Source organism: Phyllobates terribilis, unplaced genomic scaffold (assembly GCF_046119375.1).
Source record: "Phyllobates terribilis strain yellow unplaced genomic scaffold, ASM4611937v1 Scaffold_13__5_contigs__length_258822181, whole genome shotgun sequence".
Classification (NCBI taxonomy): Eukaryota; Metazoa; Chordata; class Amphibia; order Anura; family Dendrobatidae; genus Phyllobates; species Phyllobates terribilis.
The window spans coordinates 134,630,824-134,654,823 of NW_027362773.1; the positions used below are offsets into that span (position 1 = coordinate 134,630,824).

The following is a 24,000-nucleotide window of genomic DNA, read 5'->3' on the forward strand; positions in this document are numbered from 1 at the left end:
CTTTATCCCCAAAAACTTTATTCCCCTCTTTTCTTTATTCATTGACCGCCCTGGGCCACGGTCCGGGTCACTGCCACCGTGACTACCCCAATAGAAACGACCGGCCCGGCTACCGAGTACCCCACAGCCCCAGGGGCGCATCAACTATTTATGGTTCCAACCACTCAGAGAGACAGATAGTTAGTTTGTGGTCGTAACCATGGATACCTAAGCTACTGCAATGGGATAAGCGACATAGTGAATCAGAAGAACTATGCTACATTTCTAATTGGAAGTATTTGCTAATATTATTTTTATTACACCTACTACATATTGGGATAAGATATTGGGGATGAGAATACCCCTTAAAGTGCTAACCATATGACCACTTTAAACGATATTTCCTACAACCACCTGCCTCTTCTCTGGCTCCCTGCTCTCTCCGATCAACAGATATCATTAGCTACTCCTTCCCCTGCTCTGTGATCTGCTAGTGGCCTCCAGGGCAGACTTGAGACATGGTGCTGTACATAGATTCTAATATTCTGCATGAGTTTCAGATATATTGCCCCTATTTGTCCCGTCCTAGCTCCAGAAGCGGTCTTTGTTGCCCATAGAGACCAATCACAATCAGAGACGATTTTAGACAAAGTGGGGCCCTGGGCAAAAATTTAAAACGAGGACCCAAATGCTCACATATTGCTCCATGACACTCAAATATTTTGGTTGTACCTACATTCACTGAGTTCAGTCCGTTAAACGAGTGCGATCGACAATATTGAAGGCTCTTGTTTCCTGGCCTCTGTGCACCGGCTGAGGAAGAATGATGGGCACAGAACAGTCACTAGTAGATCAATCTGTCCCCATACACATCATGTTATCAGCAGCATATCTGTAGTTTTTACCGGTCGAGGTGCTGCTGAGAACCATGATTATTGTTACTCCATAAACAATCCAATCACCCGATGAATAAGCAGCATTTTGCTCCTTCATTGGACAATTGCCAACATGTTTACACCTCTGAGCTCATGTCTGCGCTGTCGGGATTTATATATGCGGATGTCACATACTGACACTGTGTGTCTATACCCAGCCATCTACAGATACTATATACAGTGGGCACGGAGAGTATTCAGACCCCTTTAAAGGGAAGGTGCCGCAGTTTTTTTTTTTTGTATTAATAATTATTGATTATATAAACAGTTATTTTTAATACAAAATTAAATTCACGGTTTGAACCGTTTTTTTATTATTATTATTTTAGTCAACAGCTGGGGGCTGCCATTGCATTTGCTGGTGTGTAACAGCAGTTACACACCTCAAATACGTCAGCCCCTGTACATAGCACTCTGCAGTCGGCCTCCGACTGCATATGCTGCATTGAAACAGCTTTAGCTGTGACCTGGGCACGCCCACTGGGCTGTCTAGGTCACACCTATGGGAGGAGATCGGCGCCATCTTTCTGAAGCCCACAGCTATGCTGTGAGCTCCAGTTTCTCCCTGGATGACGTCACAGCAGTGGGCGGGGCCTTCTCCTCCACCAGGAAGCTGCCTTGTGCTCATGTTCCCAGGCAATGTGAACTGAGGTCTAAGATGGTAGACATGCAAGAAATAGGAGCATGTTCACACTAGCAAAAAAGAAACAAAACCTACAAAAGACAAAAGACAAAAATATATCTCATACCCTACCATCATTATATATAAATGTAAAGCAAAGTTGCATAATAAATATAGGGTACTTAGTGAACTATTTTTGATCAAAAAAAGTATACAAGCCGTCCCACCAGCGGCAAGGTGACCCTAAATTGGGACGGTACCTATACTGCCTATATTAAAAACCTTACTGTATATCAAAGTTGAAGCAATGCATATAAAAGGGTAGACAAATAGGACCGGGTCCCAACTCCAGACCACCCAGGCCCGTGGTAAGCTACATATATACCAGTCAGCTCAACAAAGGGGATGCCACACCCTTAAATTGCACAGAATGCAAACAAGACAAAAAACCAGGCAATGTGAACTGAGGTCTAAGATGGTAGACATGCAAGAAATAGGAGCATGTTCACACTAGCAAAAAAGAAACAAAACCTACAAAAGACAAAAGACAAAAATATATCTCATACCCTACCATCATTATATATAAATGTAAAGCAAAGTTGCATAATAAATATACGGTACTTAGTGAACTATTTTTGATCAAAAAAAGTATACAAGCCGTCCCACCAGCGGCAAGGTGACCCTAAATTGGGACGGTACCTATACTGCCTATATTAAAAACCTTACTGTATATCAAAGTTGAAGCAATGCATATAAAAGGGTAGACAAATAGGACCGGGTCCCAACTCCAGACCACCCAGGCCCGTGGTAAGCTACATATATACCAGTCAGCTCAACAAAGGGGATGCCACACCCTTAAATTGCACAGAATGCAAACAAGACAAAAAACCAGGCAATGTGAACTGAGGTCTAAGATGGTAGACATGCAAGAAATAGGAGCATGTTCACACTAGCAAAAAAGAAACAAAACCTACAAAAGACAAAAATATATCTCATACCCTACCATCATTATATATAAATGTAAAGCAAAGTTGCATAATAAATATAGGGTACTTAGTGAACTATTTTTGATCAAAAAAAGTATACAAGCCGTCCCACCAGCGGCAAGGTGACCCTAAATTGGGACGGTACCTATACTGCCTATATTAAAAACCTTACTGTATATCAAAGTTGAAGCAATGCATATAAAAGGGTAGACAAATAGGACCGGGTCCCAACTCCAGACCACCCAGGCCCGTGGTAAGCTACATATATACCAGTCAGCTCAACAAAGGGGATGCCACACCCTTAAATTGCACAGAATGCAAACAAGACAAAAAACCAGGCAATGTGAACTGAGGTCTAAGATGGTAGACATGCAAGAAATAGGAGCATGTTCACACTAGCAAAAAAGAAACAAAACCTACAAAAGACAAAAATATATCTCATACCCTACCATCATTATATATAAATGTAAAGCAAAGTTGCATAATAAATATAGGGTACTTAGTGAACTATTTTTGATCAAAAAAAGTATACAAGCCGTCCCACCAGCGGCAAGGTGACCCTAAATTGGGACGGTACCTATACTGCCTATATTAAAAACCTTACTGTATATCAAAGTTGAAGCAATGCATATAAAAGGGTAGACAAATAGGACCGGGTCCCAACTCCAGACCACCCAGGCCCGTGGTAAGCTACATATATACCAGTCAGCTCAACAAAGGGGATGCCACACCCTTAAATTGCACAGAATGCAAACAAGACAAAAAACCAGGCAATGTGAACTGAGGTCTAAGATGGTAGACATGCAAGAAATAGGAGCATGTTCACACTAGCAAAAAAGAAACAAAACCTACAAAAGACAAAAGACAAAAATATATCTCATACCCTACCATCATTATATATAAATGTAAAGCAAAGTTGCATAATAAATATAGGGTACTTAGTGAACTATTTTTGATCAAAAAAAGTATACAAGCCGTCCCACCAGCGGCAAGGTGACCCTAAATTGGGACGGTACCTATACTGCCTATATTAAAAACCTTACTGTATATCAAAGTTGAAGCAATGCATATAAAAGGGTAGACAAATAGGACCGGGTCCCAACTCCAGACCACCCAGGCCCGTGGTAAGCTACATATACACCAGTCAGCTCAACAAAGGGGATGCCACACCCTTAAATTGCACAGAATGCAAACAAGACAAAAAACCAGGCAATGTGAACTGAGGTCTAAGATGGTAGACATGCAAGAAATAGGAGCATGTTCACACTAGCAAAAAAGAAACAAAACCTACAAAAGACAAAAGACAAAAATATATCTCATACCCTACCATCATTATATATAAATGTAAAGCAAAGTTGCATAATAAATATAGGGTACTTAGTGAACTATTTTTGATCAAAAAAAGTATACAAGCCATCCCACCAGCGGCAAGGTGACCCTAAATTGGGACGGTACCTATACTGCCTATATTAAAAACCTTACTGTATATCAAAGTTGAAGCAATGCATATAAAAGGGTAGACAAATAGGACCGGGTCCCAACTCCAGACCACCCAGGCCCGTGGTAAGCTACATATATACCAGTCAGCTCAACAAAGGGGATGCCACACCCTTAAATTGCACAGAATGCAAACAAGACAAAAAACCAGGCAATGTGAACTGAGGTCTAAGATGGTAGACATGCAAGAAATAGGAGCATGTTCACACTAGCAAAAAAGAAACAAAACCTACAAAAGACAAAAGACAAAAATATATCTCATACCCTACCATCATTTTATATAAATGTAAAGCAAAGTTGGATAATAAATATAGGGTACTTAGTGAACTATTTTTGATCAAAAAAAGTATACAAGCCGTCCCACCAGCGGCAAGGTGACCCTAAATTGGGACGGTACCTATACTGCCTATATTAAAAACCTTACTGTATATCAAAGTTGAAGCAATGCATATAAAAGGGTAGACAAATAGGACCGGGTCCCAACTCCAGACCACCCAGGCCCGTGGTAAGCTACATATATACCAGTCAGCTCAACAAAGGGGATGCCACACCCTTAAATTGCACAGAATGCAAACAAGACAAAAAACCAGGCAATGTGAACTGTGGTCTAAGATGGTAGACATGCAAGAAATAGGAGCATGTTCACACTAGCAAAAAAGAAACAAAACCTACAAAAGACAAAAATATATCTCATACCCTACCATCATTATATATAAATGTAAAGCAAAGTTGCATAATAAATATAGGGTACTTAGTGAACTATTTTTGATCAAAAAAAGTATACAAGCCGTCCCACCAGCGGCAAGGTGACCCTAAATTGGGACGGTACCTATACTGCCTATATTAAAAACCTTACTGTATATCAAAGTTGAAGCAATGCATATTAAAGGGTAGACAAATAGGACCGGGTCCCAACTCCAGACCACCCAGGCCCGTGGTAAGCTACATATATACCAGTCAGCTCAACAAAGGGGATGCCACACCCTTAAATTGCACAGAATGCAAACAAGACAAAAAACCAGGCAATGTGAACTGTGGTCTAAGATGGTAGACATGCAAGAAATAGGAGCATGTTCACACTAGCAAAAAAGAAACAAAACCTACAAAAGACAAAAGACAAAAATATATCTCATACCCTACCATCATTATATATAAATGTAAAGCAAAGTTGCATAATAAATATAGGGTACTTAGTGAACTATTTTTGATCAAAAAAAGTATACAAGCCGTCCCACCAGCGGCAAGGTGACCCTAAATTGGGACGGTACCTATACTGCCTATATTAAAAACCTTACTGTATATCAAAGTTGAAGCAATGCATATTAAAGGGTAGACAAATAGGACCGGGTCCCAACTCCAGACCACCCAGGCCCGTGGTAAGCTACATATATACCAGTCAGCTCAACAAAGGGGATGCCACACCCTTAAATTGCACAGAATGCAAACAAGACAAAAAACCAGGCAATGTGAACTGAGGTCTAAGATGGTAGACATGCAAGAAATAGGAGCATGTTCACACTAGCAAAAAAGAAACAAAACCTACAAAAGACAAAAGACAAAAATATATCTCATACCCTACCATCATTATATATAAATGTAAAGCAAAGTTGCATAATAAATATAGGGTACTTAGTGAACTATTTTTGATCAAAAAAAGTATACAAGCCGTCCCACCATCGGCAAGGTGACCCTAAATTGGGACGGTACCTATACTGCCTATATTAAAAACCTTACTGTATATCAAAGTTGAAGCAATGCATATAAAAGGGTAGACAAATAGGACCGGGTCCCAACTCCAGACCACCCAGGCCCGTGGTAAGCTACATATATACCAGTCAGCTCAACAAAGGGGATGCCACACCCTTAAATTGCACAGAATGCAAACAAGACAAAAAAGCAGGCAATGTGAACTGAGGTCTAAGATGGTAGACATGCAAGAAATAGGAGCATGTTCACACTAGCAAAAAAGAAACAAAACCTACAAAAGACAAAAGACAAAAATATATCTCATACCCTACCATCATTATATATAAATGTAAAGCAAAGTTGCATAATAAATATAGGGTACTTAGTGAACTATTTTTGATCAAAAAAAGTATACAAGCCGTCCCACCAGCGGCAAGGTGACCCTAAATTGGGACGGTACCTATACTGCCTATATTAAAAACCTTACTGTATATCAAAGTTGAAGCAATGCATATAAAAGGGTAGACAAATAGGACCGGGTCCCAACTCCAGACCACCCAGGCCCGTGGTAAGCTACATATATACCAGTCAGCTCAACAAAGGGGATGCCACACCCTTAAATTGCACAGAATGCAAACAAGACAAAAAACCAGGCAATGTGAACTGAGGTCTAAGATGGTAGACATGCAAGAAATAGGAGCATGTTCACACTAGCAAAAAAGAAACAAAACCTACAAAAGACAAAAATATATCTCATACCCTACCATCATTATATATAAATGTAAAGCAAAGTTGCATAATAAATATAGGGTACTTAGTGAACTATTTTTGATCAAAAAAAGTATACAAGCCGTCCCACCAGCGGCAAGGTGACCCTAAATTGGGACGGTACCTATACTGCCTATATTAAAAACCTTACTGTATATCAAAGTTGAAGCAATGCATATAAAAGGGTAGACAAATAGGACCGGGTCCCAACTCCAGACCACCCAGGCCCGTGGTAAGCTACATATATACCAGTCAGCTCAACAAAGGGGATGCCACACCCTTAAATTGCACAGAATGCAAACAAGACAAAAAAACAGGCAATGTGAACTGAGGTCTAAGATGGTAGACATGCAAGAAATAGGAGCATGTTCACACTAGCAAAAAAGAAACAAAACCTACAACCTTGTGCTCATGTTGCCGACTCCGAGCAGGAGGTAGGTTGTGTGAGAGCTGAGCAGCTGTATGATTGAGCTGTGGAGATGGGAGGGGGAGAGAGGGGCACAAGAGACAGACACCTCCAGAGCTGCGGTCACTATTCTGTGTCATCATGTAACGGAATAGTGAATGCTGCTCTGGAGGTGACTGGAGAATAAGACAGCACGTCTTATTCTCCAGTCATCTCCAGAGCTGCACTCACTATTCTGTTACATGATGACAGAGACTAGTGACCGCAGCTCTGGAGGATAAGACACAATCTAACAGCAGAATAGTGAGTGCAGCTCTGGAGGAAAAGACGTGATGTCCAGTCACCTCCAGAGCTGCACTCCCTATTCTGCTGTTACATCTGGTCTTATCCTCCAGTCACCTCCAGAGCTGCGCTCACTATTCTGTGTCATCATGTAACAGAATAGTGAATTCTCTGGAGGTGACTGAAGAATAAGACAGCACGTCTTATCCTCCAGTCACCTCCAGAGCTGCAGTCACTATTCTACTGTTACTTGTCACTGGTACCTAATCCATAACATGAGAGGTCACATGACTGGCGACCCTTTATATTTGCATTTATAATGAACATACAAATTATTAAATAAAACTGAAAAATTTAAATACATTATATACAAAATAAATAGTAAGAACGCAAGGACAATATTCAGTCCAGGCCTGGGCCGCAGAGCTGACGCCCTAATATTAGACCTCAGTGACCGCTCTGTACTATATACTCCTGTATATCCAGGCCTGGGCCGCAGAGCTGACGCTCTAATATCAGACCTCAGTGACCGCTCTGTACTATATACTCCTGTATATCCAGGCCTGGGCCGCAGAGCTGACGCCCTAATATCAGACCTCAGTGACCGCTCTGTACTATATACTCCTGTATATCCAGGCCTGGGCCGCAGAGCTGACGCTCTAATATCAGACCTCAGTGACCGCTCTGTACTATATACTCCTGTATATCCAGGCCTGGGCCGCAGAGCTGACGCCCTAATATCAGACCTCAGTGACCGCTCTGTACTATATACTCCTGTATATCCAGGCCTGGGCCGCAGAGCTGACGCCCTAATATCAGACCTCAGTGACCGCTCTGTACTATATACTCCTGTATATCCAGGCCTGGGCCGCAGAGCTGACGCCCTAATATCAGACCTCAGTGACCGCTCTGTACTATATACTCCTGTATATCCAGGCCTGGGCCACAGAGCTGACGCTCTAATATCAGACCTCAGTGACCGCTCTGTACTATATACTCCTGTATATCCAGGCCTGGGCCGCAGAGCTGACGCCCTAATATCAGACCTCAGTGACCGCTCTGTACTATATACTCCTGTATATCCAGGCCTGGGCCGCAGAGCTGACGCCCTAATATCAGACCTCAGTGACCGCTCTGTACTATATACTCCTGTATATCCAGGCCTGGCCCGCAGAGCTGACGCTCTAATATCAGACCTCAGTGACCGCTCTGTACTATATACTCCTGTATATCCAGGCCTGGGCCGCAGAGCTGACGCTCTAATATCAGACCTCAGTGACCGCTCTGTACTGTATATTCAGGCCTGGCCCGCAAAGCTGACGCTCTAATATCAGACCTCAGTGACTGCTCTGTACTATATACTCCTGTATATCCAGGCCTGGCCCGCAGAGCTGACGCTCTAATATCAGACCTCAGTGACCGCTCTGTACTATATACTCCTGTATATCCAGGCCTGGGCCGCAGAGCTGACGCTCTAATATCAGACCTCAGTGACCGCTCTGTGCTATATACTCCTGTATATCCAGGCCTGGGCTGCAGAGCTGATGCTCTAATATCAGACCTCAGTGACCGCTCTGTACTATATACTTCTGTATATCCAGGCCTGGGCCACAGAGCTGACGCTCTAATATCAGACGTCAGTGACCGCTCTGTACTATATACTCCTGTATATCCAGGCCTGGGCTGCAGAGCTGACGCTCTAATATCAGACGTCAGTGACCGCTCTGTACTATATACTCCTGTATATCGAGGCCTGGGCCGCAGAGCTGACGCTCTAATATCAGACGTCAGTGACCGCTCTGTACTATATACTCCTGTATATCCAGGCCTGGGCCGCAGAGCTGACGCTCTAATATCAGATCTTGCTGCATAAGGATCTGCATGTAGTTGTGTGTTGGTATCACTAGGTGTCTACGGCTGTGTGCCCACATAGCGTTTAAGAGTTTTTTCCACGTAAATTACGCAGCGCAAACACTTGAAAAACGCTAGTATATACACCCCCCATGGTCCCCTATGTGAGAACGCAAGTCATGTGCACATGCTGTTTATTTTTACGCAGCGTATTATCGCTGCGTAAAAACACGTAGCTTGTCCATTAATTTTGCGGTTACGTGGCGTAATCGCTTCCTTATGCGTATGTCCATGCCCACCATGTGTGCTTCAATATGTGTATGGTACCCGGGTCTGGAGGAGAGGGAGACTCTCCTCCAGGCCCAGGTACCATAAAACCTGTTGTAAAAAAAGAATTAAAATAATTATCGATATACTTACCCTCTGTCAGCCCACGATCGCCTCACCGCCGCTGCGTCCGAACCCAGAGATGCATTGCGGCAATGGCCTGCGATGACGTTGCGGTCATGTGACCGTGAGGTCCTCACAGGTCCTGCCGCTCTGTATCTATGGGAACAAAGCTGCCGGGGAGTAGCGGTGAGGAGACTTATTATTTTTTACATGCATATGCAGCATCAATAGTAAAAAGTTGGTCACACTTGTCAAGCACTATGCAGTGTGACCAACCTGTCAAGCACTTTTCCAAGTGATGCTAATATCGCTTGGAAAGCTCTTGACAATGTGCATGCTAAAATGCATGCAAAAACGCTTGATTTGCGCTTGTTTTGCGGGAAAACGCATGTGAATTAGGCTTGCGCTTTCCCGCAGCTGGGGGATGCGGAAATGATGCAGAAATTTCTGCTTAATTTACGCAAAGTGGGCACAGCCTAATATCAGACCTTGCTGCATAAGGATCTGCATGTAGTTGTGTTGGTATCACTTTGTGTCTACAACAAAATGGCTCCTCACTGTGAGAGATCCTAATTCCTAAACTTCATTGTCTCTTATCCATTTGTAAACACCCAGAAAGGGAGGGGGGAGGAGGAGACATCAGATATGGAGCAAATCCAGCCCAGATTTTCAGCAGTCGTAATGCATGCCAGCTCTACACAAGGTTTTCATGCCAAATTTCAGTAGGTGCTCCCCCTAGTGTTTCAAAGTGGAACATATCAAACTTTAAATTATTTTTCATATTTTACTCCATTAAAAAAATATGATAATATTGGAAAAACGAATCAAAACAATAACACTTTACGTTTTTGCAATTGTTGAAAAAAAAAATTTTTTTGATGGCACCTTCCCTTTAAATTTTTCACTCTTTGTTTTATTGCAGCCATTTGGTAAATTCTAAAAAGTTCATTTTTTTTCTCATTAAAGTAAACTCTGCACCCCATCTTGACTGAAAAAAAAACAAAAAAGGAAAAAAATTGTGCAAATTTATAAAAAACAAACAAACTGAAATATCACATGTTCATAAGTATTCAGACCCTTTGCTCAGTATTGAGTAGAAGCACCCTTTTGAGCTAGTACAGCCATGAGTCTTCTTGTGAATGATGCAACAAGTTTTTCACACCTGGATTTGGGGATCTTCTGCCATTCTTCGTTGCAGATCCTCTCCAGTTCCGGCAGGTTGGATGGTGAACGTTGGTGGACAGCCATTTTCAGGTCTCTCCAGAGATGCTCAATTGGGTTTAGGACAGGCCTCTGGCTGGGCCATTCAAGAATGGTCACAGAGTTGTTCTGAAGCCACTCCTTTGTTATTTTAGCTGTGTGCTTAGGGTCATTGTCTTGTTGGAAGGTGAATCTTCGGCCAAGTCTGAGGTCCAGAGCACTCTGGAAGAGGTTTTCATCCAGGATATCTCTGTACTTGGCCGCATTCATGTTTCCTTCAATTGCAACCAGTCGTCCTGTCCCTGCAGCTGAAAAACACCCCCATAGCATGATGTTGCCACCACCATGTTTCACTGTTGGGATTGTATTGGGCAGGTGATGAGCAGTGCCTGGTTTTCTCCACACATACCACTTAGAATTATCACCAAAAAGTTCTATCTTTGTCTCATCAGACCAGAGAATCTTATTTCTCATAGTCTGAGAGTCATTCATGTGTTTTTGAGCAAACTCTATGTGGGCTTTCATAGGTCTTGCACTGAGGAGAGGCTTCCGTCGGACCACTCTGCCATAAAGGCCCGACTGGTGGAGGGCTTTAGTGATAGTTGACTTTGTGGAACTTACTCCCATCTCCCTACTGCATCTCTGGAGCTCAGCCACAGTGATCTTGGGGTTCTTCTTTACCTCTCTCACCAAGGCTCTTCTCCCACTATTGCCCAGTTTGGCTGGACGGCCAGGTCTAGGAAGACTTCTGGTGGTCCCAAACTTCTTCCATTTAAGGATTATGGAGGCGACTGTGCTCTTGGAACCTTGAGTAATGCCGAAATTCTTTTATAACTTTGGCCAAATCAGTGCCTTGCCAGAATTCTGTCTCTGAGCTCCTTGGGCACTTCCTTTGAGCTCATGATTCTCATTTGGTCTGACATGCACTGTGAGCTGTGAGGTCTTATATAGATAGGTGTGTGCCTTTCCAAATCAAGTCTTATCAGTTTAATTAAACACAGCTGGACTTCAATGAAGGAGTAGAATCATCTCAAGGAGGATCACAAGGAAATAGACAGCATGTGACTTGAATATGAGTGTCTGAGCAAAGGGTCTGAATACTTATGACCATGTGGTATTGTAGTTTTTATTTTTTAATACAGGAAAAATATATATTTTTGTACCGTGTTAGCCAGTAGATAAAAAAATATTTAGATTTGAGAGTCCTACACACTTATATACACACATATACACGGCAAACACATGTACATGGCTCACACTTATATACACATGTACATGGCCCACGCATATACACACACACGTACATGGCACACACATACACACATGTACACGGCACACACTTATATACACACATGTACACGGCACACACTTATATACACACATGTACACGGCACACACTTATATACACACATGTACACGGCACACACTTATATACACACATGTACACGGCACACACTTATATACACACATGTACACGGCACACACTTGTACATGGCACACACTTATAAACACACGTACATGGCCCACACTTATACACACACACGTACATGGCCCACACTTATGTGCACACATACATGACCCACACTTATACACAAACATGTTCATGGCACACACTTATGCCCAAACATGTACATGGCACACACTTATATATACACGAACATGGCCCACACTTATACACAAACATGTACACAGAACACTTTTATACATACATGGCACACACTTATATATACACACATGTACATGGTCCATACTTATACACACTTATACTTACACGGCACACACTTATACATACACGGCACACACATACACACATGCATACGGCACACAATTAGGCTGTGTGCCCATGATGCGTTTTTTAAGCGTTTCCGCAGTGGCATAAACGCTGCAGAAATGCTTAAAAAACGCTTGGTAGAAGGCCTGCCATGTTCCCCAATGATAATCCGCATGTGCTGTGCACATGCTGCGGAAATTTCCGCTGCGGATTATCATTGCGGAAAAAAACGCAGCGATATCAATTATTTTGCGGAGGCGCTGCGTTTTCGCGGCCATTGACTTGCACTGAAACGCATGGATTACGTATCACTGCATCTGTACATGCGGAATTCACGCGTTTCAATGTGCGGATGGTATCCGGGTGTGGAGGACAGGAGACTCTCCTCTGGACCCGGGTACCATAGAACCTGTGAAAAAAAGAATAAAATAAAAAATATACTTGCCTTCTGATGGCTCCCGGTGTGCTCGTCCTCACTTGCCGGCAGCTCGCGGTGGACTGAAGGACCTGCGCTGACGTCATAGTCATTAGTCATGTGACGGCGGGTCCTTCAGTGTACCGCGATCTGCCGGCAGCCATCGGAAGGTAAGTATAGATTTATTTTTTTATTTTTAAACATTCTTTAAGGTCACACTATATAAATCCATGCCGGTTGCATGGATTTATATATTGTGAAGTTGACAAGCACTTTCCAAGTGATGCTAAAATCGTTTGGAAAGCGCTTGACAACCCGCATGCGGAAATGCATGTGAAGAACGCTTCACATCCGCATGTCTCTGGCAGGAAAAACGCATGTACAATCCACATGCGTTTTTTCTGCCAGGGGAGATGCAGAAACGCTCAGGAAAAATCTGGAGCATTTCTGCATCGTGGGCACATAACCTTATGCACACATGTATACGGCACACAGCATGTGCTGCACAACAAATTCTCAGTATATACACACAGAACATGTATGCAGGAAAACAAACATTCATATAAACACATACAATTATCTCATAGACAGCACACACTGTACACACACAATAGCACACACTGCACACACACAATACACACTCTGCTTTATGCTGGAAAGAATGAAGCTGTTCCTCACTATGAGCTGCAGCTTCTCCTGCTCACAGCAGCACTGTCCCAGCAGACACCTCCTTTCCTCTACTCTGCTGGGAGCTGACAAGAGCAGGAGGAGCTGACAGGAGAGGAGCTGCTTCCACCATCATCAGGAGCAGCACAGCACACAGGTGGATACAGGAGAACTTATCTCACAGCTCAGCTAGGTAGGTGCCAGGTCTTTGGCTCTCCCTCCCCCTCAGATGCTCCGTGCAGGAGGACACTGGCCAATGAGCGCTTCTATCACTGCACGCTCTTCTTTCAATGCCAGGCCTTCACCAAAGGTCCTGAAGTTCCTCAGAGTGCAAGACCTGTGATGACATCATGGTCACATGATCGTGATGTCACTACAGGTCCTAAACCAGTTTCTACATGGAACGCTTCACTGACAATGCTATCTGCGCAGTCAGAGAGGAGGAGCGTTGTTCCTTCTTTGACATTAGCGGGCAAACTATGCCAATGACCATTCTGTGCAGTGAGGACAATGCAATGACACATGAGATGAAGCGCCCAGGGGATGGGGACGACTCGGCGCCCGGGCCTTGCTGTTAGTTTTGCTGGATGTCGCGGTGGCCGGCTCCTGGGCCTGTACCCTGGGGTCACTCTTAAAAAGAAGGAATGGGGGAAAGGTGTACGGGAAAGGGGGAATGTTCGTGATGCCACCCGTGGTGTCTGGTGAGGATCACCAGCGCTGCGACAGTCCTCTGAGGCCGGTGTTCAGGCAGCTTAGTTGATGCGGCTCCCCACAGGTGGAGCGGGGCCTCAGGGCAGCGTAGGAGAAGGGATGCAGGACAGAGGGGACCCAGCCGGGTCAGAGGAAGGGTAGAAGAATAGGCACGCACACCGGAGTTCACTTCAGTACCTTTACTGGTGGTGTTTCAGGCATGATCCAGGGCACTGTAGGGTGAAGGGTGCAATCAGGACTCTCCCCAGTGGGTGGGTGTGGGGCCTCCTGTTTCTTGCCTTTTCCTGATAAGTTTATGACCTGCCTGGAGCTAGGCCTAACTTGGTCTCTGTCTTGCTCCTGCTGACCTGGTGGTAGGGCCTTCTGATGGAGATGACACTCCCTGGTCTCTTGGGCCTCTGCGACTCCTGACCCTAGTATGACAGTCAGCTTTTGCTGTTCCTGGGACATATAGTTCGCCAGAGGTTCCGGTTGTTTCTGCTGGGCCTAAGGAATCCCTGCAGACGCGGACCCGGTGTCCGGTACATGGTCTTGGGGTGAGCTGGCTAAGCTCCTCTGCCCCCTATGTAGCTTGCTTACTCCACTTGCCTTCGGCCACGCTCGGGGCCCTTGCTAGGCTTCACACGGGCAGTAGGCCTCGCTACTCTTCACCGCTCTTTTGGCGTCGGCACACCTTAGGCTCACTAATCTGAGCTCACTGAGCCTGGGCTGCACTGACAACCTCTCTGGCTGCAGCAGACTGACTGACTGCCTAGCTCCACCTTCCCTATTTATATCCCTATCCGGGCTCCCTCTGCTGGTCTGAGGTGGAAGGTGGAGGTGTGTGAATGCTATGAGGGCATCTTGTGGAGGAATCCATCCATGCACCCCTCTGGGATCTGTGGCACCAATGCGCAGCAGGGCGCCACAGAGCCATCTCACTAAAATTTAAAAAGGACAGCCATTATAGAGGAATAGCAGATATCTACTGAGCATGTGCGACCTATCATGACGGAAGTATAGGACATGGGCAACCCGATAGGCAAAAGCCTGTGACATGCAAATTTTCAGGGGGCGATATCTAGAGCAAGGCCACGGCCCCACTATCAGTATTTGGTCAGTATTCGGTCAGTATTTTTTCCCAGGAGTGGGGGCTAAAACCAGGTGAGGAACAATCAGAGAAAAGGTATAATAGAAACAAGTGCACTAATTATGCATTTATTACCCACTACTGGTTTTGGTTCCCACTCCTGAGAAAGAATACTGACCAAATACTGACAGTGAGGCCATGGCCCAAAAAGAACTTCTGGAAATTGATTACATTTGACAACTTTATTTATTTTGGGATTTTAAACTACTGAGCTATGATTCATATTATGGGAAAAACATTTTACAGAATTGTCTGATTATGAGAACCTGTGTCCTTATAGCCTATTAATATATATGCATGTAAGAGAGAGGGTGGTGCCTACTATATTGAAATGGATATCATGTAATAATACATGCCCCTAGCGATAAAGGCTCATGATCAGGAGGTTCAGGTGCCAGATTGATGACAATCAGAGAGTTGGTTGGATGGAGGTGGGGGTGGGGGGTATTACTGATACAATTCCAATAAAGAACTACTCATAGAACATTTGTGACATATCTATTATATTATATACATAAGATTTATTTTTCTTCTTACAAGGGCTGTGTGGAAACTTCAACAACATCCAGAGCGATGATTTTAAGGCGATTAGCGGAGTCACTGAAGGGACTGCTGCGAGTTTTGCTAATACGTGGAAGAGTAATAGCAACTGTCCCAATATCAAGAACAGTTACGAGGACCCATGTTCTCAAAACTTGGAGAAAGGTATGTGAATGTTGAAACACTAGTACAATGGACAAAGTTTGAAGGAGATGACCTTCTCTAACTTACGGAGTTACTAAAGCTAACGAATGCTATACTAGCAACAACTGCTCTAATTGGTCCTGTTCTTTTCCACATCAGAACAAAAGGATTTGAAAAATTGAAGTCTACCATAAATTTTTAAGAGGCATCCATTTTCTCCATTCTTCTCATAAAGATGTCAAAAAAGATCAGGGGTGGTTTGTCTTTCAAATGAGACAACACAATATAATCAGATAGGACTAGGACTTGAACGCTATCGCTACCTATTGGAAGTAGTTCAAGTCCTCTTCCTCTCTGAAGAGACAATTTGCATATTAAATTTCCCAGAGGAGCATGCAAGGCATTTAAGTCTCATATTGGTGTGCCAGACATCTCCACAAGGAGAAACCTTACCCCTTAGATCCCAGTCTTAGCCTCTCACCCAGCCAAGTCAGATCTCATACTTTGTACTGATGAGGGGTAATACCCTGAAGCACCAGGTCTACAAATTGACATTCCGATTTGGCTTTTATCCCAAGTCATATTTCAAAGCTCGTTAAAGGGTTGATATTGACTTTTGGATTGCTACTTTCAAAAGGTGGCACTAGAGTTCTAGTCCTCTTCCTCTCTGAAGAGACTATTTGCATATTTAATTACCCAGAGGAGCATGCAAGGCGTTTAAGTTTTCTCATACTGGCGTTCCAGGCGTGGCATGTCACTCTCCACAAGAAGAAACCTTACCCCTCAGATCCCAACTAAAGTACACACTTTTCTAAACCCAGCAATAAATCAATCCAACATCTGGACATATCAAAGATAACCAGGCTAGCAAGGGAAGGATAGGTCTGCTTCCAAACGTGCCTATTGTCCCATAAAGGTGCAGGACCAAAAACAGAAGCTACCAAAGCCCTTAGCATAGTATATTTGTTAGAAATATCCATCTGCCTTGGATTCCTTATGCCTCATCCAGCTTTTCATGTATAATATATATTCTTCCTTGAATCTAGTATGCATGTCTTAGAAATCTTTGGAAAATATAGCAATCCTCCCAACATAGTGTGTTGTTACTTTCTTATAAGGCATGAGTATTTTGCATAGTTTATGCACAGTGTCAATGCTACTAATATACTTTTATTTAATTAAATTGTATTTATTATTACATTGTAACCAATTTATTGCACATTGTTCTTGCTTGTAAAATTGAAAGAACTATGTCTTTTTGCAGAAAAATATGCACAACATTGGTGTGCCCTGCTGACATCTCCTACTGGACCCTTCTCCCTTTGCCACAGTGTAGAAAATCCACATGCATATTATACGGTAATAAATAGATTCAAACTCTTCGTTTGGGAAAAGAGATGCAGTATATCCATACATTTTTGCATAGAAAAGTTTTAGATGGAGCTCCCATGACAGTGTCAGTCGTAGAGCCCACTTAATACATTTAGAGGCACAATCTACTTTATAGTGACAATCACTTGGCTACCAAAGTATCCACAGGCCACCATAGAAATGACTGCCACAGTTCTCCATACAGTGACAGTTATCATACACCTTACAATGATCAAAACACTGTCTCTCCAATACAGAAAAAACTGCGGAACGGTCAGCTCACCCATAGGAAGAGTCCTCGTACGGAAAGCTTTCTGTTCATCAAGAGGAAGGCAGGAACAATAAGAAATAATCCATGAAATCTTGAGTCTTTCTTGAAAAGAATTCATTAAAAATCGCAACTTCACATCCATAAAAACAGAGTTTTCACCGAAAGAAACGTTTCGGTTGACTGACCTTATTCATTGCATGTATTCATGGATGTGAAGTTGCGATTTTTAATGAATTCTTTTCAATAAAGACTCAACATTCTATGGGAAGACGTCTTCGCTGGATTATTCCTTTTTCTTTTCCAACACAGAAACCGCCAAGGGGTTTTAAGGACTGACATAAAGGTAAAGGAATGAGATGGCCCATTTCAAATACCGAAACACATGCAGATTTTTAGTAAAAATGCCAATTCTTTTATGGGTATAATTGCTCATTTTGGAAATATTAAAATGCATAATAACTTTGCAGAACTTCATGTTAGACCATGTCTTTGGCTAATCACTTGGAAGTTATCATTTCAATAATGCATGGATCCATCTCTAATTAGTACCTTTCTCTGGTGTGTGTTGTGTTTTTTAGCACTGCCTCTCAGACACATGCAGCTGTAAAGACAGTGAGGAATGCATGTGTGCAGCTCTGGCATCATATGCCTATGCATGTGCCAAGAAAGGTGTCACTCTCAGTGGGTGGAGGGACAGTGTTTGTGGTAAGTAGTCGCCAATACTCATTTAGTCCAAGTCAATGTGCCCTGTCTTTTAGAACATTTTTTGTTCACTTTCTACTGTTCCTATTGCTTCTTGTAGACAAGTACACAAAGTCTTGCAAAGAGTCCCAAGTATACCAGCACAATGTGACAAGGTGTCAGCCTACATGCCGATCTCGGAGTAATGATGACGCAACATTCGACTTTGAATTTTCCCCGGTGGATGGTTGTGTGTGCAGAGAAGGAACATATCTGAATGACAACGGAGACTGTGTAACATCAACTTCATGTCCATGTTACTATCAAGGCAATGTCATGGATTCTGGAGAAATGGTGGAGGAGAATGGAGTTACATGGTAAGCATGGAAAATAGTGGGTTTCTTTTATCTCAAGTTTATATAGTTGTGATTCACCTTATTCTCCATTAAAAGGGTTGTCTCGTCTTAGAGTGACTGCAGACTTGTAGCCTACGTGACTGTAGACTTGTGAATCCTAACAGTGCGCAATGTGCACTGCAAACATTCTCCAGTGCTGTTAGCAGCGGGCACATGACCACAAGTATGTGATTTGCATACATGCTGTCACATGCCAACTAGATGGGCGTGGACTCACCAATGCCAGTCTACTCAATGAGGCCGGATAAAGTCTAGTCGGAATGTTGCCGGAAGTGTGCAAATCACATACTTGTGGGCTTTTCATGATCACCCGCTTCTAGCGTCGGCACCAGAAGAATCCTCAAAGTGAATAGTGCCGGCAACAGCAGGATTCACAAGTCTACAGTCACATAGAGTGACTGCAGACTTGTAGCTTAAGACCGGACAATCCCTTTAGGCATTTTAAAATTGCTTCCTAGATCTGGCCTTTTTTATAATCAAGTGCTGTCCATATTTGAATTTCAATCCTGGAAACTAATCTGGTGCCCACTGATTGCCTTATCATAGTCTATATGTATACCTGGCTGGATGTGATTTTATTCTAGCTTATTCTTTTGATATTTGTAAACTATAGCTGCCTAAAAAATAGAACATCTGTCATTTTAATGATTAATACAGTTATTGTTTCATCTTCACAGCACATGTGAAAGAGGCCATCTGACCTGTATGGGCGCAGTCATTAAAGCTCCAGGTAAATTAAAGGCACTCTCTTCAATCCTTATGGCAACGTTTTTTGAACTTACAATATTTAACCATTTTATTATTTACCAATTTTTTATATTACTAAGTAGAATTTAACAATATTGTGATTCAAATTGGATTTGGAAAACATTCTGACAAGCGTTTGCAGTTGAGTGTGCCTAAAAAAAACTTTGACAACTTTTCATTGGTGCACATTGGGGTCTTCTGTTATTAGAACGCCTATGTAGAAGACCTGTCACTGGGACAAAAGTGGCTAGTTTTTGCTAATATTTTATTTTCTCTGCTCTCCTGATTAAACAGATTTTTTTTAAATCAGCCAAATGGTTTAAAAAATATGGGCCTTTATATTTAATGCTAACTGTAATGTTTTAAGAGGGTGTGTCTCACAGGATTCTTTGGGGGAATGTCTTTAAGGTGCTCTGCATATTGAGCCATGCCTTCTTGGTAAAGACCATTAAAATTATCACAAACTAAAAGGGATCATATCTCTGGGACTGTAAGTTGGATTTAAAGAAAAACAACAGAATACTTAAGGGAGCAGTGAAAATAAAATAACAGCAAGAACTGCCCACTTTTGACCTGGCGATAGATTGTCTTTAAAAACATAATCATTTGCACCTAATAGCATTGAATTTTGAAGCAGAGTTATAGCAGTTGAATAAAGATTCCAGATTGGGGTCTAGCATTTGGTACAACAAAAGGATTACTAATGATGTAATATTCTTTTTTTAGGATGTACAAATTTTCCATTATTTCAGAGGAATTGTGGGGTACAGATCCGTGATGTACTATATGCATCAGTACAATGGCATGCATAGCTATGAGCCAATACATACTGTGATTCTCGGTCCCTAAAAACAAATGACAGCATATACAGTGGGTACAAAAAGTATTCAAACCCCTTTAAATTTTTCACTCTTTGTTTCATTGCAGCAATTTGGTAAATTCTAAAAAGTTCATTTTTTTCTCATTAAAGTACACCCTGCACCCCATCTTGACTGAAAAAAAAACAGAAATGTAGAAATTTTTGCAAATTTATTAAAAAAGAAAAACTGAAATATCACATGGTGAAAAGTATTCAGACCCTTTGCTCAGACACTCATATTTAAGTCACATGCTGTCCATTTCCTCGTGATCCTCCTTGAGATGGTTCTACTCCTTTATTGGAGTCCAGCTGTGTTTAATTAAACTGATAGTACTTGATTTGGAAAGGCACACACCTGTCTATATAAGACCTCACAGCTCACAGTGCATGTCAGACCAAATGAGAATGAGCTCAAAGGAACTTCCCAAGGAGCTCAGAGACAGAATTGTGGCAGGGCACAGATCTGGCCAAGGTTATAAAATAATTTCTGCATTACTCAAGCTTCCTAAGAGCACAGTGGCCTTCATAATCCTTAAATGGAAGAAGTTTGGGACCACCAGAAGCCTTCCTAGACCTGGCCGTCCAGCCAAACTGAGCAATCGTGGGAGAAGAGCCTTGGTGAGAGAGGTAAAGAAGAACCCCAAGACCACTGTGGCTGAGCTCCAGAGATCCAGTAGGGAGATGGGAGAAAATTTCACAAAGTCAACTATCACTGCAGCCCTCCACCAGTCGGGCCTTTATGGCAGAGTGGCCCGATGGAAGCCTTTCCTCAGTGCAAGACATATGAAAGCCTGCATAGAGTTTACTCAAAAATACATGAAGGACTCCCAGACTATGAGAAAAAAGATTCTCTGGTCTGATGAGATGAAGATAGATCTTTTTGGTGATAATTCTAAGCGGTATGTGTGGAGAAAACCAGGCACTGCTCATCACCTGCCCAATACAATCCCAACAGTGAAACATGGTGGTGGCAGCATCATGCTATGGGGGTGTTTTTCAGCTGCAGGGACAGGATGACTGGTTGCAATTGAAGGAAACATGAATGTGGCCAAGTACAGAGATATCCTGGATGAAAACCTCTTCCAGAGTGCTCTGGACCTCAGACTTGGCTGAAGGTTCACCTTCCAACAAGACAAAGACCCTAAGCACACAGCTAAAATAGCAAAGGAGTGGCTTCAGAACAACTCTGTGACCATTCTTGACTGGCCCAGCCAGAGCCCTGACCTAAACCCAATCGAGCATCTCTGGAGAGACCTGAAAATGGCTGTCCACCAACGTTCACCATCCAACCTGACGGAACTGGAGAGGATCTACAAGGAAGAATGGCAGAGGATCCCCAAATCCAGGTGTGAAAAACTTGTTGCATCATTCACAAGAAGACTCATGGCTGTACTAGCTCAAAAGGGGGCTTCTACTCAATACTGAGCAAAGGGTCTGAATACTTATGGCCATGTGATATTTCAGTTTTTCTTTTTTAATAAATTTGCAAAAATTTCTACATTTCTGTTTTTTTTCAGTCAAGATGGGGTGCAGAGTGTACTTTAATGAGAAAAAGATGAACTTTTTAGAATTTACCAAATGGCTGCAATGAAACAAAGAGTGAAAAATTTAAAGGGGTCTGAATACTTTCCGTACCCGCTGTACTGTATAAAATAATGATTTTCCAATGAATTATAGGGACGTGAGCCAATATACAATTAACTAACTCAGTGGTCTAACAGCGGCGGAACATGCGGGCGTGGGGACATGAACATGACACTCGCGCAACCCGCAATACTCGGTGCATAACCCAGGCAAACTCCAGTATCGAGCACTTGTGCTCATCACTATTAAGCACTAAGTTGAGAGAAATGGCTAAATACTTCTCTATCAGTGGTGTAGGATGGCCTCTGAAGAACAGACATGTACACATGTAGGCTTAAAGTCACATAAAGTGCTCAAAAATAATCCTTACAAATTGAATGGTCGGCACAGTTATCATTGAAAGCTGGTCAATAATGATTTTCAGCTTTGCACCCATAGTATGGCGTCACACGCATATAGTATTGTCTTATGAGAAATCTCATTGCTGTTTATCACGATGATGTGATTAGGATTTGTTGGTTTAGATTTCTGCAATGGTTATCTTTACATATTACTGAGTGATCACTTTTATCTTATCCATTTCCAATAACCAATAGCGAAATCTCTCACCAGTTTGCTCGCAGCCTCTGGTTTATCTTAATTGCTCCAGTGCTCCTAAAGGGACAAAGGGAGTGGAGTGTCAGAAGAGCTGTCACACACTGGACATGGATTGCGTAAGTAGACATGGACATTTTGGATATACCCAAAAACATGTTATTTTGGGTGAGACCATTTGTAAAAGTAAAATTTAGAAAGAAGGTTATTTTGTAGGCTCCTGAATAATAATACTTTTTTCTGGATAACTAAAGATAATTAATGCATTCTTATATGGGATCAGTAATGAAGAACAAACTTAATTTTAATCAATAGATCTTGGAATAATAATAAGTTCCACAATTGGATGAGTTTAAATAAAATGTTCCTGTGCTGAGATAATCTTATAAATGTGCCCGTGCTGTGTACTGTGTAATGGCTGTGTCTGACCGTACAGGAACATGGTCTGATCATACCACATCTCCTGGGCAGGGGAGGAAGCAAAAGAATATACAGACATTACAGCAGGGGATCACAGCTTTCACATACATTTCACATCACATTCTTTCTGTGATGTAAAACATTATTTAAAAACAGGCAGGAAAATGTTTTACCTCACAAAAAGTATCCGCTGTGATCCCAGGCTGTAATGTCTGTATAATCTTTTGCTTGCTCCCCTGCCCAGGAGATGTGGTAGGATCAGACCATGTTCCTGCACGGTCAGACACAGCCATTACACAGTACACAGCACGGGCACATTTATAAGATTGTCTCAGCACAGGAACATTTTATTTAAACACATCCAATTGTGGAAGTTATTACTCCAAGATCTAATGATTAAAATTAACTTTTGTTCGAGGGAAAACCCCTTTAACTATTTGGTTGGTGAAATTGAAGAGCTCTCTGCTGCTGATAGTGACAGTGATTAATGTCTTATATATATATAATTTCAATGTGTCAATGTTATATGACTGATCATACTGGAGCAAAAAATATTTTTTCATCGTACAAGTTGGCCAGCATACTGGCCTTGGTATTACCTTCCTCTAAAACAAAGACACACAGAACAATAGAATATTTTTTGTATATATTTTTATGTAGATATTCATAGTGCGAGGATAAAGAGCATGTCCGGAAGATGTCAGGTTAGAGGCATATTGAACCAAACTTGTAGATCCGGCCATATCCCTAGTCCCTAGTCTTATGTTTATATAGTAACTAGTGTTGAGTATTCTGATACTGAAATATCGGGTATCGACCGATATTCGCGGTATCGGAGTTCCGATACTGAGTTCCGATACTTTTAGAATATCGAATACCGGAATCGAAAGTTCCCATAATGCCTGCTCTCTGCAGTGTCTCTGAAGTAAGACAAGCTGGATGCAGCGCTCAGCTTACTGTACTTGTCATTTAGTGTAAAGGATTTATTAAAAAAAATAATAGTGTTTTCATGCACCGTCTCTTTAAAAAAGCCGGCCGGCAATTCAGCAACGGTACCCGACAATTTATAACAGAAAGAA

The 24,000-nt window shown here is 42.4% G+C and overlaps 1 protein-coding gene across 3 annotated transcripts in view; it reads left to right on the forward strand.

Moving 5' to 3' along the window:
• The window catches only part of LOC141174071 (uncharacterized), a 239,689-nt gene that overhangs the window by 112,172 nt on the left and 103,517 nt on the right, over nucleotides 1–24,000 (forward strand). For all 3 annotated transcript variants that reach the window (XM_073658712.1, XM_073658710.1, XM_073658711.1), the window contains exons 14-19: nucleotides 15,835–15,999; nucleotides 17,243–17,337; nucleotides 18,199–18,325; nucleotides 18,423–18,678; nucleotides 19,395–19,447; nucleotides 22,520–22,620. In XM_073658712.1, the coding sequence (XP_073514813.1) occupies nucleotides 15,835–15,999; nucleotides 17,243–17,337; nucleotides 18,199–18,325; nucleotides 18,423–18,678; nucleotides 19,395–19,447; nucleotides 22,520–22,620 (797 nt within the window). The remainder of the gene's footprint in view (nucleotides 1–15,834; nucleotides 16,000–17,242; nucleotides 17,338–18,198; nucleotides 18,326–18,422; nucleotides 18,679–19,394; nucleotides 19,448–22,519; nucleotides 22,621–24,000) is intronic.